The sequence below is a fragment of the Rhagoletis pomonella genome, unplaced genomic scaffold (genome assembly GCF_013731165.1).
Source record: "Rhagoletis pomonella isolate Grant_MI unplaced genomic scaffold, Rhpom_1.0 Rhpom_scaffold_00004, whole genome shotgun sequence".
Lineage (NCBI taxonomy): Eukaryota > Metazoa > Arthropoda > Insecta > Diptera > Tephritidae > Rhagoletis > Rhagoletis pomonella.
This window is the reverse complement of record NW_023458558.1, coordinates 74,294,162-74,312,308: the sequence shown is the minus strand read 5'-3', so window position 1 is coordinate 74,312,308 and position 18,147 is coordinate 74,294,162. Positions and strand designations below refer to the sequence as shown.

At 33.4% G+C, this 18,147-nt stretch overlaps 1 protein-coding gene across 1 annotated transcript in view; it reads right to left on the bottom strand.

Annotated features, from left to right (window-relative positions):
* Nucleotides 1-6,737: 6,737 nt before the first annotated feature.
* LOC118738323 (neuroendocrine convertase 2) overlaps nt 6,738-18,147 on the bottom strand; it is a 53,877-nt gene continuing 42,467 nt past the window's right edge. Inside the window, exons 6-9 of the mRNA XM_036469248.1 lie at nt 15,298-15,531; nt 11,431-11,595; nt 11,209-11,326; nt 6,738-11,144 (exon numbers count right to left, since the gene is read on the bottom strand). Of these exons, the coding sequence (XP_036325141.1) occupies nt 10,983-11,144; nt 11,209-11,326; nt 11,431-11,595; nt 15,298-15,531 (679 nt within the window). The 3' untranslated portion in view covers nt 6,738-10,982. The remainder of the gene's footprint in view (nt 11,145-11,208; nt 11,327-11,430; nt 11,596-15,297; nt 15,532-18,147) is intronic.

The window sequence follows — 18,147 nt, the reverse complement described above, 5'->3', positions numbered from 1 at the left end:
TTAATTAGACGGTTTTCTTAAAGGACTTTGCACGTCGGCTTCTTTTTCTACATATGATTTCAAAAATTTTTTTTCTTCTCCAATGGATATAAATCTTTCCGAAGTACTTTTAATGTCGTCTTGGATTATCTCAATTGTTTTTTTCGAATCTTTTAAAATTACCTAATCCCTCTTTCTTTCTTACTGCTAGGGTTCGAAATTTCAGACTTTGGTATCGATACTGAGTACTCATTCTGGCATCGAGCTCATGGTATCGATACCCTAAAAGTATCAGGGAAAAAGTATCGATACTATTCAGTATCGGACTCATTAAAATACGTTTTTTTTTGGATACTTAAAATATTTTATTCTTCAATCGTATATCTAGTTATTTCCTGAAAATAAAACAATATAAATGTAAAATATTTGATTTTTATTTCATTGCAGAACTTACTTTCACGTTAGAAGTAATTTTAATTTTAAATGTACATACATACATACAAATATATACATATATATACTTTCACGAATTTCAATTTTTATTAAGACATTTTTTTAAACTTTTTGGGTATGCATTTTCAATTTTAGTATAATATTGTGCAAGTTTGAATTAAAAGCCAACGGTAGTAGGCTACACGTAATAATTTGGCTACACGTAAATTTGAATAGGTTACAAAACTGCATACCCAAAAAGTTTCTAAAAATTCTGCATTTTCGCGAACTTTGCGCAAAGTTTTATGGCCTTATTCATAAAAAATAAAAAAGTTTTATAAACTGTAAAATGTATGAAAATGTCATTTTATTAAGCTCTTTAAACCTACTATATTTTTTATGAATATGGCCATTAAACTTTAACTTATTTGGCTTATGATATGCAACAGACTACACGCAATTTCAGTTTATTTTAAGTGATGGACAAAATTGAATGATAGTAATCCATATAAGCAAAGAAAGCACTGGAAGAAAAAATTTAAAAAGTGTGTTTTTTAAAAAGTATTCGATACTACGAGTACTTTGCAAAGTATCGAGTTAAATCACCAAATAAGGTATCGAGTATTAAAGTACTCATTTTTATACCCTAAGTATCGATACTTACTCAATATCGATAGTATCGTTCGAACCCTACTTACTGCAGCGGACGACGACGGTGCCGGTGATGACAATTCTTCTGCAATTCCTGGAGTAGCGACGAACGATTGTGGTGGCATTGGTGATGCCATAGACATAGACGGTGATGGCAGCGGTGAAGTGACAGGTGTATACGGTGACGGCAGCGGTGAAGCTATAGACATTGACGGTGTTGGCAGCGGTGAAGTCGTGATTGATTATGGTTGCGATACAATGTTCGAATTCATGTCTTAAAAAATAAATATTTGTATTATTCAGAATTTTATTGATGAACGCCCTTTCTCAGAATTCGGGTCAAAAATTCCCTATCTCAGTTGAAAATAAATATACATAAATATAAGCACGGAACTATGTACACTTAGGTCTTTTTTTATGCGGTACATGCGTTCCTCAGAAAGCCCCATAAAAAAGTTCTTACCAAAGGATTAAGCTTTAATTTAAAACAAAGATTTCGGTTTGAAATATGCACTGAAATTTGGAGGTGAATTTCGCGCAAAAATACTTTGGATTGAGTAACCGGAGTTGGACTGATAAGGTTATTTTTTCTAGCGCGACCGAAGGCCATAAAAGCGGAAAGGAGTTTTGTTCAAAAATACTGCTCATGGCCTAAAACGAGTTTAATTTTTCTTTGCGAAAATGCTAATTTCACCCCATTTTGCAATGGCCCCTCGAGTGCCTGTGGAAGAGGCAGGGAGAAGGATGGCTTTTCTTAAATTTTATACTATGCTCTTTTTAATGAGTGTAGTTTTAGGTGACACACTTCTCCCTCCGCTCCCCACCAAAACATCATTGTACAAATAATCGAATATTTCTCACGCACAACATTAAATCCTCTGATGTATTCTTTGATTACTATAAATGTGGCAAGATATACCGCGGAAACCACATACCGATTTTCAGCTTTATGCAAATTACTGCAACCTTGAATACCGTAACTTGACTGGACTAATTTGGGCTCCACGAGGAAAATGAATATTTTTAGCAAATCGTTAATTAAACAATTCATATACTTACGATCTATACTTTCGAACACTATACCATCCGGGTTGAAACTCTTATAAGGAGCCAATAAGGCGTGCATGTCTGTATAAAGATCCCAAGTCGAGGGTGAGCCACCCGAGGGTCCAATCTCTTGTTTCTCCTTTCTGTTGAAGACAATGTGTGGAAATTATTAAAGACAGTTGTTTAAACCTATGTTACATTATAACGTTGTTTGGTGAATAAAAGGAGTTGCAATAAATAGTGCTATAAAAAGTACACCATAACCTGGCGCTTTGCATTTCAAATGAAGAGATGTGCGTTAGTATTAGTTTAGGGAAAATGTTTAGTTATTTGTACAATTATTTTGTGGTGTAGAGCGGAGGTCGAGGTTACTTGGCACCTAAAACCCCACCCATTAGAAAGAGCACAGCCCAAACTTTGAGATACCTTCCACATTAGCGGCCTCAGGCTGCGTTTAGAAAAAATAAACTCATAAGGCCAACTCCGGCTACGCCTTCCACAGTATTTTTGCGCACAACCCATACCGATATTTAAAAAAAATCTATATTTAAAACCGAATTTATTAATAAACTAGTGCTTGGAAATATTAATTAAAGTTCAATCCTTTTACCATAAGTGTGTGTTAAAGTTTTCGGATTCGGGTTAGGAGTTTGGAAAAAACAACCCAAAGCATTGTATAAATAACTAAACCGTAACCTTATTTTGTGCAAATAATAATTTCTTACCGGTACCGTGCACTCAAGTTATGCATTTTCCTCTTCAGTTCCTTCACCGGGTACTTATACCCGTGCTTCTCCAATTCCTGTACCATTTCCAGAAGGATGTGGCCGTTTTCCCTACAGCCACGCAACTCCTGCATTTTCTCTCCCCATAGCTCTATCACCGCCCTTTCACTGGCCTGGTCCCATTTGCTGGCACTTTTTCTAGATGCTGGAAAAGTTGCTAATTAAATATTGCCTAAATAAATTAAAATATTTGATGATGACTTACATTTTTTCTCCATCTTCGATATTTGTGGTACACAAAAATAATAATAAATAGCGAACAACAAGAACAAGAAGTAGAGCTGCCAAACGAATTACGAATGTGCCGTGGAAACAGGGTAATTCACGAATTACTTAGCGAACTACTTAGAGAGCGAATTACGAGTCGTGGAATCATCGTTTAACTCCATAACCTACTTATCACGTGTTTCGACGCATTTACGTGATAGCGCACTAAAAAATTAAGTGAACGGAAAAAATCGTCAAATGCGATTTCCTAAATTTTTAAGCGCAAATATCCAAAAATAAGTCGCCCAATCTGGACACTCTGTTAGCAGGTGCGAAAAGAGCGTAAGCATCGCATGTACGTATACAAGCGAGAGTGTAACGAGGAGAACGCGAAAGTCTTTTATTTTAAGACTTATATTATAAAAGTCTTGTCATAATAATAATCTTTGAGATTAATATTTTTAAGTCGTCAAAGACTTTTATTTTGAGATTTATATTATAAAAGTCTTTTGATAATAATTATGAGTGCGAAAAAACTTTTTAAGTCCTAAAGGACGGGGCTTGTTCAGGCCCATTCCGGGATTAGTTCGGGACTAGTTAATATGTATATAGTTCCGAACTGGACCCAAACTAAGCCCCAGCTGGGCTCAAACTACCCCCCAACTAGACCCGAACTGGTCCCCACCTAGCCTCGTACTGGTCCATAACTAATCCAGAAATGGTCCTGAGCCCCGTCTTTTAAGACTTAAAAATTTGTTCACTTATAATTATTATGAAGAGACTTTAATAATATAAGTCTTAAAATAACAGCTATTGAAGACTTAAAAATTTGTATCTCAACGATAATTTTATGAAAAACTTTTATAATAAATATAAGTCTTAATATAAAAGTTTTAGAAGACTTAAAAACATGTATCTCAATAATAATTATCATGAAAAACTTTTATAATATAAGTCTTAAAATAAAAGTCTTTGAAGTCTTAAAAATATTTATCTCTCCGATAATTATTATGGAAGGACTTTTGTTATATTTATCTTAATATGATAATTGACTTGATTAAATATAATATGATTGATTGACTTTTATTCTCTTCTCTTATAATAGCTATGTCTCTGCAAATTCTAATTTTAGCAGTGAAGTTTTCACGATCTACAGATTTATAGCCTTCTATTATGATGAAAAAGGATGCGATTGCTTTTCCACGCAGATATTTGCTAACTTTTCATATAGAAATTAAATGTACTTCAAATTTCTCATGAAGAAATTAGTATCCAAAAAGGCATTATTTTCGGAACCACATTTTGAACGGTCCGACTGGGATGCAAAATGAATTAAACACATTCTCACTTTTAGCTCACGATTGTTTATAGTAGTGCCCACCTCTGGTCTTGAAAAAGCTTCTCATAAAACCATTTGAGGTGTCGTAAAATTATGTGCCCTCATGCTTGTTTGTTAACATAAGGACGTACACCACAAATTGGAGGAAAACCTCGGTCAAATACTTAGCAAAAGTGTAAGCGCAATAATACATATTATATAATTAAACAACTTAAGTAAGATGACTATAGTAAAGAGAACATTTTATTTATTTACAAATCCTAGTAAATATATATGTATTTCAAATAAAACCAAATATTAAAACTATATAATAAACTTCGAGTACACGTACTCCAATGTAATTTTTTTTTTTAATTTTAAAGAGATTTCGTGGTATGTGTCTGATGTTTTTATGTATGTTTTCCCAGAGCGTTAAGATATTTTTGTTAGCAGCATTAACTTTTTTGAGAAAACTTACGTACGACTTAAGAGCTAATGCAGGCTTCCTTACATTAGTTTGCTTTGATTCACTTTAAACACTTGTTTGGCCAAATAGGGGCTTGGGTCGCTGTCAAAGTAACCAGCTGTGTGGTTGAAAAGCCTAAGTATCTTCCCTTTGAATTAAGAATTATTTTTCCAAAAATTTCAAGAAAATTAAATAAAAAGGAAAGAAATAAAGAAAAATTTTAGGCCTTCAATATTTTCAAATTTATTTAAAAATAATGTGGATTATTTTTGTATTTACGTATAACGTACGTATTGCTCGTTTACTACAAAAGAACACTTCAAGAGACAGTTGGCGAATAGTTTTTCATGGAGTTTTTCTGAGCGATATATTATACATAAATACATATGCTTATTATATATGTGGAAGCAGAAGATTCATTTTTATTTAATTTCGAATTACTTCCTTACTTATTTATCGAAACTTTTTTTTAAATAAGACATCTAGTATCACATAAATATGTATGTATGTATATCAGGGTAGTCCAAAAATGCACGGGAAAAAGTAAAGTCGGAATTCAAATGCCGCCATCCCTAGGATTGTTCTATACCGAAAAAATATACCCCTATTTTTTTATTCTGGAATCAAAAAAATATTTAGAGTGCTCAAAGCGCTCAAAGTTTTTATATGGGGAAGAAACAACTTTCCGTATAATTGGGAATCTCCTGAAGAGAAACAGAAAAATATTGATCTTCAAGAATTTTATACCATTTCTACGAAAAGTTTTTTCCCATATAAAATACATACTCTTCAATACTTTTTGATTTAAAAATTTGCCTGTTTTTTATTTTATGCGATTGAAGCAACGCTCCGTTTTGCCAACCTTGGATACATTTTGGTATCCATATTTTAATTAATTGTTAACAGTTGTCAAAGCGAAGCACAACTACATTAGGCCAGTATCTTTAATGAGCTATTGGGAGCTATCATTGAATGTAAATATCTAAATTACATAGAAAGTTTAGACATCAAGTTTTTATCTGAGAGTAATGTACTTTTGAATAAAACTTCAAATTCGGCTCTATCATGCTTTGTCGACGTCGACGTCAATATCATTTTTGCATAAAAAAAATAGTCCTCGTAAGTCCAACTCCAGCTGGAGTTTGTTTGTATACCGAGGGCTATTTTTGATGAAAAAATTACATCGACAGCCATAATAGAGCCAATTGTCTTGGTGTTAATAAATGATGGTATTACTAAAAATACTGACCGAAATATTATGTCATAGACTGTACCAATCTTTATAGGATATTTACTGACAAATGTGCTCTCAAAAATTGTTTACATTTTTCGTCCACCAAGCCGCAAGCATTTCTTAACGCAGTGTGTGTACTAGAAATGGACGAGGGACTATATATTCAATCCCGATCCCGCCCATCCCAACATTCAATTTTTATGTCCCGACCCCGCCCATACTGTCGTTTTTTAGATAAATTTTAAATAATATGTATACTTTCATCATATTGAAACATCTACCATATTCTGGTTATTCTTTTTTGCTTGCCGTTTATATTTGTCTCAATATAACATTAAATACTGTTATTTTCATATTACGTCTTCTATGAAGCTTTTCTAAATTTCTGGAAGTTGATGGTTTTATCGGGACGGACGGGAAATGATTTTTTTCCCGTCCCGCCGGCAAATTTTAACGATCTCCCAGATACCGTCCATCCCGACCATTTTAAAATCGTGGATCCCACGGGTCTCAGTCTCCCACGCCCATCTCTAGTCCATACATATATGCAAATGCATACGTATGTATGCATGTGTACGTGTGCCTGGAGGGGGGAGGGGGGAATAAAAAAACAATATGTACGTATCGGTATGCTTGCAAATAAATATATCTTTGTATTTTTGTAACTAATGTAGTATCTACAACATCAAATGATTATATTCATTTTCATTTTATATGTATGTATAGTTATGTATATTATTATTATTCTTACCCTCCAAATGTCATTATACGTATGTATGTATTATGGTTTGTAGTTAAGTATACTTTATAACCTTAAATAGTTCTATACATTTTTCCACCTAACAATTCACTTACATATATCCTTTCATGACACATTAAAATATGTTGCATTTAATTGTGTTTTTATACGTATTTTTTATATTTGTTTAATAGTACACAGTTATTTATTTGTATACATGTATGCACGTACATATAGTATGCCTTGCAATCCACAAACTTTAACAATTAACATTGACTTTTTTTCACCATACTGTTCTGTACTGTTACTAAAGAACAACTTTAAAACATAATTTTTAATGAATAATTTTTTCTTTGGCCCCCTAAAGAAACTTAATAAAAATGAGAGTCAAATCTTTACCAAACAAAAAAAAATACAAAAGCAGTGACAATTTCTTAAAATGGTAAGTAAAACTTAAAAATAAATTTTAAATTTTAGTTTGTGTGTGTGCTTTTTCAACAGGCTAGTAGCTATACACACTTAAACAACTGAAATTTTTCACTCACACTTTTTTATATATGCTTCTGTGTATTATTATTATTATATGTATGTATTTCTGTACATTTATGAATGTAAGTACAACATTATCCCTGCAAAAAGTGGGACTAGGTTAAACACTGGTACAGGACCACGAAACCTTGTAAACTACCCTAGTAACCAAAATGGTCCAAATATATGGAGAAAACGTGGTTACATTAACATTGCGATGTCATTGGACCTGACCACCTCTGGTCCAACGCTGCATAACATGGGACCAATTATGCTCCTCCGCTGCATAACATGGGCCCACCTAGACAACTACTCCTTTTGGACCATGGCACATGTGCTACGAAGAGGGGGTGCTCAACACATATATCAGTTTTTTACGATTAAAGAGGTTCAGGTCAGCATAACAAGTTACTAATATGAAGCCTGGCCCTTTGCACATACATTAAAACCACGACCACCTGGTCCTCAAATTTTTGCAGGGATGTTTTAAATAAGTTTTTTCTACACAATTAATGTATGCATTTGTTTACAGATTATTTATCTAAGTATGTATACATATGTACATATATGTATAAGCCCTCAGTTAGAAACTTAATATGCATATATGTATTTATATAGTTGCAGGTATGATATCCTAAATGGACTCAATATATCTTACATTACGAAGATAACTGAATTTATAAGAGCGTAAGCAAATATGTATGTATATATGGAAAAAAAACGAATTCTTTATTTTTATTTTTCTGCGAATTTAGACTTAAATTTTTTGTGTGATTATGTGCTTTCTAAATGTTGTAATTTTTAAGTATATTAGAATGACCCTTTTGATTGTAATTAGTTCAGAATACATATTTATCTACATAGCATTCATATGTATCGATGGGTAAAAATGTGTATATCAGTGTTGCCGTTTTAAACGTTACTTGCTTGACCCTCAAACTTTAAGTATCTGTTTAAGTAGAGAATAGAACGAAAGGGATGTACATTAGGATGCATCACTAACAAAAGTTGCGGGTTTCCACCGGACCTATTTTAAGACATCCGCGAAAATATTTTGGAAAAGCATTAAGATTTACGTGAGCTAGACGTTTTGAAAATACCCCCAAAAATCTAATTATTTTTGTTATCGGTTAACTGTTTTGCAGACCTTTTAAGCTTAAACTCACAATTAACTTAGGGGAATTTTCGAGAAAAAATGTTTTTAAAAACCAATTTTATTTATAAAAAAAAAATAAAAAAGTTGGAGGTATTTTCAAATGGGTCCAGCTCACGTAAATGCTAATATTTTTTCCAAAATACTTTAGCGGAAATCTTAAAATATAATAAATTTTACATATGTATGTACATACATATATTACCGATAGAAAAACATTACCAACATTTTTGTATATGGAGAATGTGAAAATTTTAGGGATAAAATGAACAAACTTTTATTAACCGACCTCAAAAAAGGAGGGAGGTTATCCATTCACTTTGGACCACGTAAACCGCTTTCTCTTTAACGGAGTATCTCAAGGTTGGTCCCATACTAATTCGGTATGATCAATGGATCATGAAGAGTTTAAGACAAGCACGAATTTTTGTATGAGCATTGAAGTCGGTTACATTTTTTGCTTAGAAATTACTTATTTTGAAAAGGTATTTTACAATTCAGTAGAAATATGTAATAAACTAATGGCCTTATTAATAAAAAATAAAGTAGCTTTATAAAAGGTTTATAAATTGAAAAATGTATGAAAACGTCAATTTGTAACGCTTTTTAAACATACTTTATTTTTTATGAATAAGGCCATAAGCCTATTTTTCTGTTAGTTCAAACTAAAGGCTTTGTGCAATTTGGCACAAAAGAATGGATCTCACACATCTTGATAAGGGTCGGGTTTCTTTTCCTACTAAATATATACGACTTTTAAAATCATAAGCATGTACATATTTACATACTAGACTGGCCCCGGGAAAAGTTTTTAAGATTTCTTGTACAGGATTTTGGCGCCCTAAAATTGTCGTCCTTGACATGCTCTAAAAACATCCAAATTGGAGGTTTTATAGTTTTATTTATTTTTCTTGTACAATTCAAACTTTCTTCGTTCATCTGGGGCTTGATCGGTTCTAACGTGTAGTCTATATACTAAAAATCACTAAGGGAAATTAAAATTTTTTTAAGACCAAAGTTTTATGCTACAACTAAAGTAAGTCAGCGTTTCTTTTTAAAAATTTGTTTTACAGATCTTTTGGTCTAAAAGTTATAAGCTTGAAATAAGCACTGACCACGTTACAAAAATCTTACGTTTCCTGTAATTCAATAATTGTCCAATGCAAAAATGGCTTTAAAGGATTATATACAAGGTGTTAAGCATCGTAATATCGTAAGTCTCAAAATTGTCCAATGCAAAAATGGCTTTGGAGGATTTCCAACTACGGAAATGTTTTTGCACTGATTAATTTAAATATATAATTAGCTTTTATCATACACAGTGAATCCTCTAAAACCATTTTAATCGTTTATTTACATAGAACAATTTTAAGGCTTAAGATACATATTACGACGCCTAAGGTCGAGGCCACGCAATGAGCGGCGCCATACAAAAATGCCGCTCAGCCGCTCAGAAATGCCGCTCAGTGCGTGGCCACTTCAATGCTATTTCATATGTTTTAATTTTAAGCCGCTCAGCCGCACGCCGTTTTGCCAACAATGTTTGATATAAGAGTTATTGCTGTTGCACACGTACCGGTTACTCAGCAGTCGGTCGGTTGGTCGGCACAAAATAGAGTAAGTAACCGGAAACCGGCTTTTGTGAAAGCTCTAAATGCTGCCGGGTAACCGGGGCGAGTGAAACGGCACTTACATATAAGGCAGCGGCAACACTGCTTCTGATTAGGGCACACATATTTTAAGTATGGAGATGTCTGAAAAAAGTTATGTTTGCTTTGTAATAAGTTAATGAGTTATATCAATAAATACCGTCAATCTAGTTTAAGTATGTATATGAATATACATACATACATATATGTATATGGAGAAACTCAAATGGGTGTCCGCATATATATAAATTTTTGGAATGTGTATGATTCGCAATCTCCCTCAATGTTGTGCATGCACTTTTTATTCAAAGTAATGGCGTGAAAACTAGTGTTACAAATGCATACGTATAACGAAAGTACGATTTTGGTTGGTAAAAAAACAAAAGTGTGCTTGCTTTGATGATAAGAAACCAAGTATATAAAGATGTTTTAAGTCCCATGTGCGTCGTAGGTGCGCTACTACCTCGAATAGTTGAATGGTGTGAAATAATCATGCTCGCTGAAGTCTTTTCCACAAGCAATCCCTCTTTAAATTGGATTAATACGTAAAAAAATAATCAATACTTTTTCAACTGCCTATTGAATTTGTTGCATTTGTATTCTATTTAATGTTTGCTTAGAACTTGTTTTGATTATGGAAAACTGTGCTTGCTTTTCTATTGAAACTCTGATTTCTGGATGTACCACCTGCTTATACTTTGGCTTTTTAATTCTGTGATGTGTTGTTTTGTTTATTTCGCTTCGCCTTCTTCATGTGTTCTATGGTTTGGAAGTTGGTTTTGCTCATGACATGTCTACTTCATTTTTCGATCCTCGTGCGCTTTTTTCACTATAGCCAATTTGGAATGTGGTGAAGCGGGTGAGAGTGTACGATAAGGCGCATCTTTGGTGCCGTGTAAAACAAGCGACCATTCGATTAGCCAGCCAGAACGTGGTTGCGGCGAGTTGAAACGCGCCTTCACGAATAAATTTAAATAAAATTATTACTACTAGAAAAGTTTTATATTTTTTGATGCATACCTCCAATTTCCATGTACCATGTGGGTATTCGCCCCATGAGTGTGTAGTCATAAAAGGCCATTTTGTAAATCCGTCACGATGATCATCATCATTGGCACGTCGTGATAATATCATCGATCTGAAAGATAGTCCCATTGATATATTAAAAACACAAAAAATTACAAAATCTTAAAACTTAGGAGAAATATAATAGCTCATTCTTTAAATGTTAATTAAACTTACCTAGTGCCCATCGGTGAAGTTAGAAACAATTCCAGGTCTCCTCGTCGTGTGGCATTAGCTGAGATTACTGCCTGCACGTGCTCCAAATAATTTACTTCCGTGTCTGTTCCTTTGCAAGAGTCTGTTTTTATTTCCAAAAACAGTGATCGACCGGTATAAATAGCGCTGAAATAAGTTAAATAAAAACGAAATAAGTTTTCGTTATGAAATCTTAATTCAAATAATCCCATTTATTGATTACTTTGAGGTTTAAATAAAAAAAAACGCCTAAAACACCTTGAAAGTTTGTTGTAAGTAACAATTTAGAAATAGTGATGTGTGCGTAAAATATATGTACATATCTCGCAATTTCTTTCATCTTATTTTGAAAGTTCTACTACAACATTTTTTAGTTCCGACACTAAGCTGCTGCACATATGTATTTATTGTATTTACTTATAAGTACATATGTACATACATATATATAATTGTTATACACCGAGTGACAAAAACAAAAAAAAAACAAAAACACATGAAATTATTAATATACTCACATAAATGGAATGACAATCAAATGGGTATCAAATGAAAGAGAAACTTCTGTAGATTTAAAAAATAGTAAAGCTTTTGTTTATTCCAACAGTGTTAATGAGTTTTGTACCACGACTTGTTTGATAGGAAAAATGAAAAAACAACAAAGTCTTAGCGGTAGAAGTTATAGCAGCTATTTCGGAGATCATCACATCTAGAAAAAAGAAGTCTGATGAGCAGAGATTTACCATACCCATTTCTCCTTATGCATCAATAAATCTAATTTTTTTTTTTAACTCTGAAGAACTTTCTCTTTTATTTGACACCCACTTTGTTATTCCACATTGAACTTAATTTTTGAACTATATTTTTTAAATTTCGAAGTCACAGTTTTACTATACTTTCCCATATTTTCGAGAATATGTTCATATTTTTAGGTATATATATTTAAAGGGGGATGGTTTCGTGCGGAGAAGTCCACGTAAGTGGGAAATACTTTTGACTGTCATTCACCTGCGAGTGGCTCAACTCGCAGGTCACTGCGTCCAGATATTTATATCGTGTCCTTTGGGTAGCGACCAAACACCCGTTTGAGAGCGAGCTAAAGTGAGTAGTTGTAAAACCTCACGTGCGCTAGGTTTGAGTCTCCACGTTAAAGCCCCACCCAATGAAAAGCAAAAACATGCCTGAGATAAGACCCCCTTCTTTTGATGACAACCACGGCAAACGTATAAATGACTATGATTTGAGGGTATGTACCTGCAATATCGGGACCCAAACCTAGTATCTAGGAAAGGTCTTCTGCCCGGCTGATTGTTGTCCTCGAGTATATAAAGCCTGGCATCACCTCCATCTAAGAAATGCTATGGACGGGGCAAGGCTTGGTAAACAGTGTTGGCAAATAAAACCGGCTAAAATATTTCAACTAAATTTCACATGTTTTATTTAAATAAATCACGAGTAAAAAGACTATTTATTGGAGAGAAGTTACAAATTCGAGCCGGAAAAAATTTTGCCAGCAAGAATTTGCAATTAGGAAAAAGATATGATTGTGGCATATGGTTGGATTTTTTGTCGACGATAATTTGAATAAACAAGTTCGTTCAATTTAAAAATTTACAAACTGGAGCGATTTTAAAATGAAAAATGTTAGTTAATACTTGTTTACTTAATTAATTTACTTAATTCCAATGATTTGAAAGGTACTCGGAAAAAAAATATTTATTACTATTACTATCTGATATTTTGAGTGATAATTCTCGCTGGATTTTCGACGAACAAACCTATTATCTTCCCTACAAGGCCTTTTCAGACTGACCGATTCTCAATACACTCAAATAGAAACCAATACACATAAAAAACGCTGTAAAAATTTTCCTTCAATTTTAAGGCAGTAAAACAACGACCTTAAGTTAACATCAACCGAGGCCATATGTGTACAAGGGATGCAAAATCACAGTTACACAAAAGAACTGGTCAGATTTTTCCGAAATCCCTTCAATTCTGATGTAAAATATGATGCTAAAAGACTGCAGATCTCCCATTTAGATGGCCGGCCATATGGCCGGAAGATGTCTCGTAGGATTCCCAGCGAGTTTTGCTTTACATAAAAATTTGTGCTCTTTTATTTTCATTTTGACTCACTTCAGTGTTGGTTCCTTTAATTCAAGATGGCATTCGGTTTTTGGAATTTGAATAAGTTCTCAGCAAAAACGTTTGTTTAAAAAAATACATATGTGTACATAGTGCTTGAAAATATCAATTTTTCCATTACCCTAAACCTTTGGGAGTGGGCAAAAATTATATTTTTTATTTTAGGCACTATCGGTGCTATCTTGGAAGACAATATCTACATGTAATATTTATTCTGTTTGTTGGCACTATAACCAAACACAAACACATCTTAAGAGTCTTAACAGTGAAACAATTTCTTATTTTCTAAGTTTGCGAATAAAACTTCACACTTAAAATTAAGGCATTTATAAGAAACATTTTATGAAGAAAATCCCTTCTTCGTTTAAAATAAAAATAAGCGAAATAGGCCCAATTTCATACAATCCTGCCTGACATGAAAATTTTCTCCACGATAAGGCTAGTAGCCATTTCTAACAGATTTTAGGTCGCTTAGTCAAAAATGGAAACATATATATATATTTGAAATTTAAGAGATTTAACAAGGCAAATAGCAAAATCGGCTAAAAACGGCTAATTTTTTTCTGCAAAGCGGCTAACAAATCGGCTGCCGGCTAAATCGAAATTTCTCCGGCTGTTTGCTATCGCAACCGGCTAAATCTAGCCGGAAAACGGCTAAAATGGCAACACTGATGGTAAAGGTGGCCTTGCGACGTCTACCACTGTTGCCATGTAAAGGAGCGCAGTTTCGGTGTTAAATTTGTAGCGGGAGAGAAACTAATTCGCCGAGTACTAGCGTTGTACCCGAACGTCTAACCACAATTCGCATCACGCCCAGGTTCTTCAACATCCCGCTCATCTGCGTCGATGCCCCGACGGAGCTAGGAGTGAACATACGAGCGCTTCCACCGTTGGAAAATTCAGCCTTTATGAAGAAACGTTCGTCTTGTTGCACTTAAAACACGCGAGGTGGTTGCATGCAGCAAAAAATGTCCCTCCAACAACGCAAGGAGAGCTCAACGTCGCAAAGCCGCAATCACAGAACTAAACATAGAACTCTAACATCTGAACGTTAATTTTTTATTAATTCTATTTGTCTTTGGAACCCACTTCCTATTAGACTGAGGCTACTAAATAATACACTGCATTGCAAAAAAAAAAATACTAGTTTTTAATGTAGTTGATATATATAAACCATAATATTTTTCCAATGTGTGTGTACATACATAGATATTACCTTTCATAGAACCTTATTTTGCAAAACAGCGTGTGCTTTAGTTTTAAAATTTAATTGTGTATAGTACTGTGACTAGCACTATAAAATAATTTGTTAAATTGTTGTGCTAAGATTAAACATCGAAATAAATCCAATTACAGCAGACAGGCAATGCATTCGCCACTCAATTCTTACACCTGCTCTTAGAGAGCACTATTCTACCAACCCACATATGGGTGCAGTGGAACCACATTTCCTGCTCATTACTGCCACCGAAGAAGTAGTCGAATTTCAATGACCGCCACATCTGCTTTTATGTATGAGAATTTCTTAGATGTATTGATTACCAGTAGTAGTAGAAGAAAATGGGTCTTTATTTTTACTATGGGAGCGTATGTAAGCTGTAAACTTTAAATCCGTTTCCCTTGAGTTTTTCATTTTATAAATTATGACATTCTTGCAGCAAATAAGCGGTATAATCTCTATAAAAAATGGGAATTTATACTCACTGTGGTTCTAGTATATCGCCAGCTTCGCAGTGATACCGCGCAGGGACTGAACGCCATTCTTTGGCTAGTGTTACCATTGCGCCCGCATCCAAAACGCCAAAGCCAAATAAGTGATTAAACTCCAAACCTACACCGTTCATGGTCCAGTGAAATCGATTTTTAGCGTCGAAGAGAGAGTTGCGCTTTGAGGTTAGCACAGTTAAATGCTGAATGTCGCGCCAAGAAAGCAGAGGGCTACAAAAGTTAAAGGTAAATCAAAAATTATCGTTTTATATAGCAAGTAATTTAAGTTTAATAACTTTGCATGTATTGGGTGTTAAACTTAGCCTTGAATTGTTTATAATTGCGCCTATCACTCCTCGTTTACTTCGTTACATCTCCTAAATACTTGGAGCATGAGAGTTTAAGACGAAACATGATATATACAACAGACTGCATCACTCCCCATACAAAAAAAAATCTGTAATTTGTTTCCATTGCAATTATAAAATCTTATATTTTAAGGCTTCCACCAAAATATTTCGGAAAAATATTATGATTTACGTGAGCTCCACCGATTTGAAGATACGTCCAAAAATGGAGTTTTGTATGATTAAAAATAGTTTCTTAAAATTTTTTTTGGAAAAACTTCCTCCAAATGACAAAACAGTTAAAGCTTAAAAAATTTGCAGAAAAATATATATTTTTTTTTTAATTTAAAAAATTTTCAAGGGAATCGTAATAATGAGATTTTTGATGCTGTATTTAAATTTTTTAAAAACATTGGTATAAGAAAAACTTGACTAACTGAACCTCAACTATTCCGATTAAGACTTGTAAGGTATCATTGGAAAGGTATCACCCTTTTTATTCCTTTGCTAATAAACTCATTCAAAGGATGAAAGAGAACGGTAGGATGAATGAGTGTCATTCCAAGTTGAATTTAGATAACACATCGTATTTCAAAAAAAAAAAATCGGGATGTAAATGGTTTTTTTTTGCATAGAAATAAAAAGAGTGGGATAATATATTTCCACTAATACCCCATAAGTCTAAATCGGAATGGTTTTGGCCTAGTTATTCAAGTTTTCGTAAATAAATCTTTGAAAAGAGTTCAAAAACAGCATCGAAAATCTCATTATTACGATTACGATTGAAAAAAATTCTAATTATTTTTATGCAGATTTTTTAAGCTTAATCTGTTTTGTCAACTGAGGGGAGTTTTTTCAAAAAGTTATTTAAGAAACTAATTTTATATTCAACACTATTTTTATTCATAAAAAAACTCCATTTTTGGAGGTATTTTCAAATCGGTCCAGCTCACGTAAATCTTGTAATTTTTCGGAAATATTTTGGTGGACGTCTTCAAATACAATATATTTTATAATCCCGGAGGAAAACCCGCAACTTTTTTTTGGTGATGCAGTCCAATGTACAAGTATTTAAAGGTAAAGCCAGCCGTAAGCTCAACTCATTTATTTTTTGAAGTTTGTCTACTTTCAAAAATTTAAATACTCAGAGCAACTCAAATGCCAAATAAAAGTAAAATAAATATTCAATTTGAAAATATGTTATGTTAGCAAACTTCGAAAATGCTACCTCTCAGCCAAGCTCTCAGCGGTTTTACCTTTAACCTTCCTTTGATAACCCTACTCAAAGTTGCTGAGAAGATAACCATACGTCTGAGAGACGTATCATGGTTTGTCTGCCTTATGAAAATTAAAATATTTATTTATTATTTAAATACGTTTTATTTAGAAATATTCTTCATTTTAAACGGAAATACCACCGATTTCGAAAGAGAGAGCGAAAAGTTTAAAAAGCATACGTCACGCAGACGTAGGTTATCAAAGAATGGTTAAATTTTTGTATCATGATACAGCCATTTGTTCCAAATGAAGTCTTAAAAAAATATTTTTTAGCTTTCTGAAATTGTGTTGCATGCCACAAAAACCATTTAGTAGCAGTAGATATTTGATTTTTTTTTTCAAATTATTTGGTCTCTAAACTGTAAAACATTGTTAATTTTTTTTGACAAAAAATTCTTAATTGGCAATATGTACATATTTGCATGAGAATCTTCAAAAAAGCGAAACAGAATTGGGCGGTTATAATTTTTTGTATTTCAAACTAATGAGCATATACATACATTGGCTGAGTGGTTAAAAGTATATGCTACCAATCCGAAGGATCTGTGTTCGATCCCTGATCCGGACAACATATAAATAAGAAAAAGTTTTTTCTAACAGCGCACTATGGGGCAGCGAACGGCAAAAGCTGGCAAAAAGTAAAAATTTCAAACCGGTTTTTAACACTTTTTGCTTATTTTTATGGTTTCTTAAATATTCCAGCAACAATAAACAAACTAATTTTGACAGAAATCCTTGCCCCCTTCTTTCACCCCCCTTCAAACTCTACAGTTTTTTTTCGCTAGAAGTGCAAGGTGAATTTTCCGCGTGTTTTGTCCGGAATTGAGTGAGTATTTTAAAGACGCAAAGTAAACAAATACAATGTTTGCAATGGAACCATCAACATCCGGTATTTATAGTGATATTTGTTCAATTAGTTTGTGTGTAGATCTAATTTTCAAATTTTGGTCGATTTTTCTTTGTAATGTTACCTTAGCATGTGATTGTTTCTAAAATGTTTGAAAACAAAGGCAAAAAAGTTAGTGAATCCTGCTATATCGCCCTTTTTTTGTTAAATTAAAATATGTATATTAAGGTCCTATTATCAAAAGAACCTTCCGCGTTTTTTGCGCAAAACAACTTTATTCGTGCTTTTCGTACATGTGTATGATGAATTTGCAGTAGTTTGGTTGGCAATAACGGACCATTTTTACTTTGTTTTGATGTTATCTTCGGCGAATGT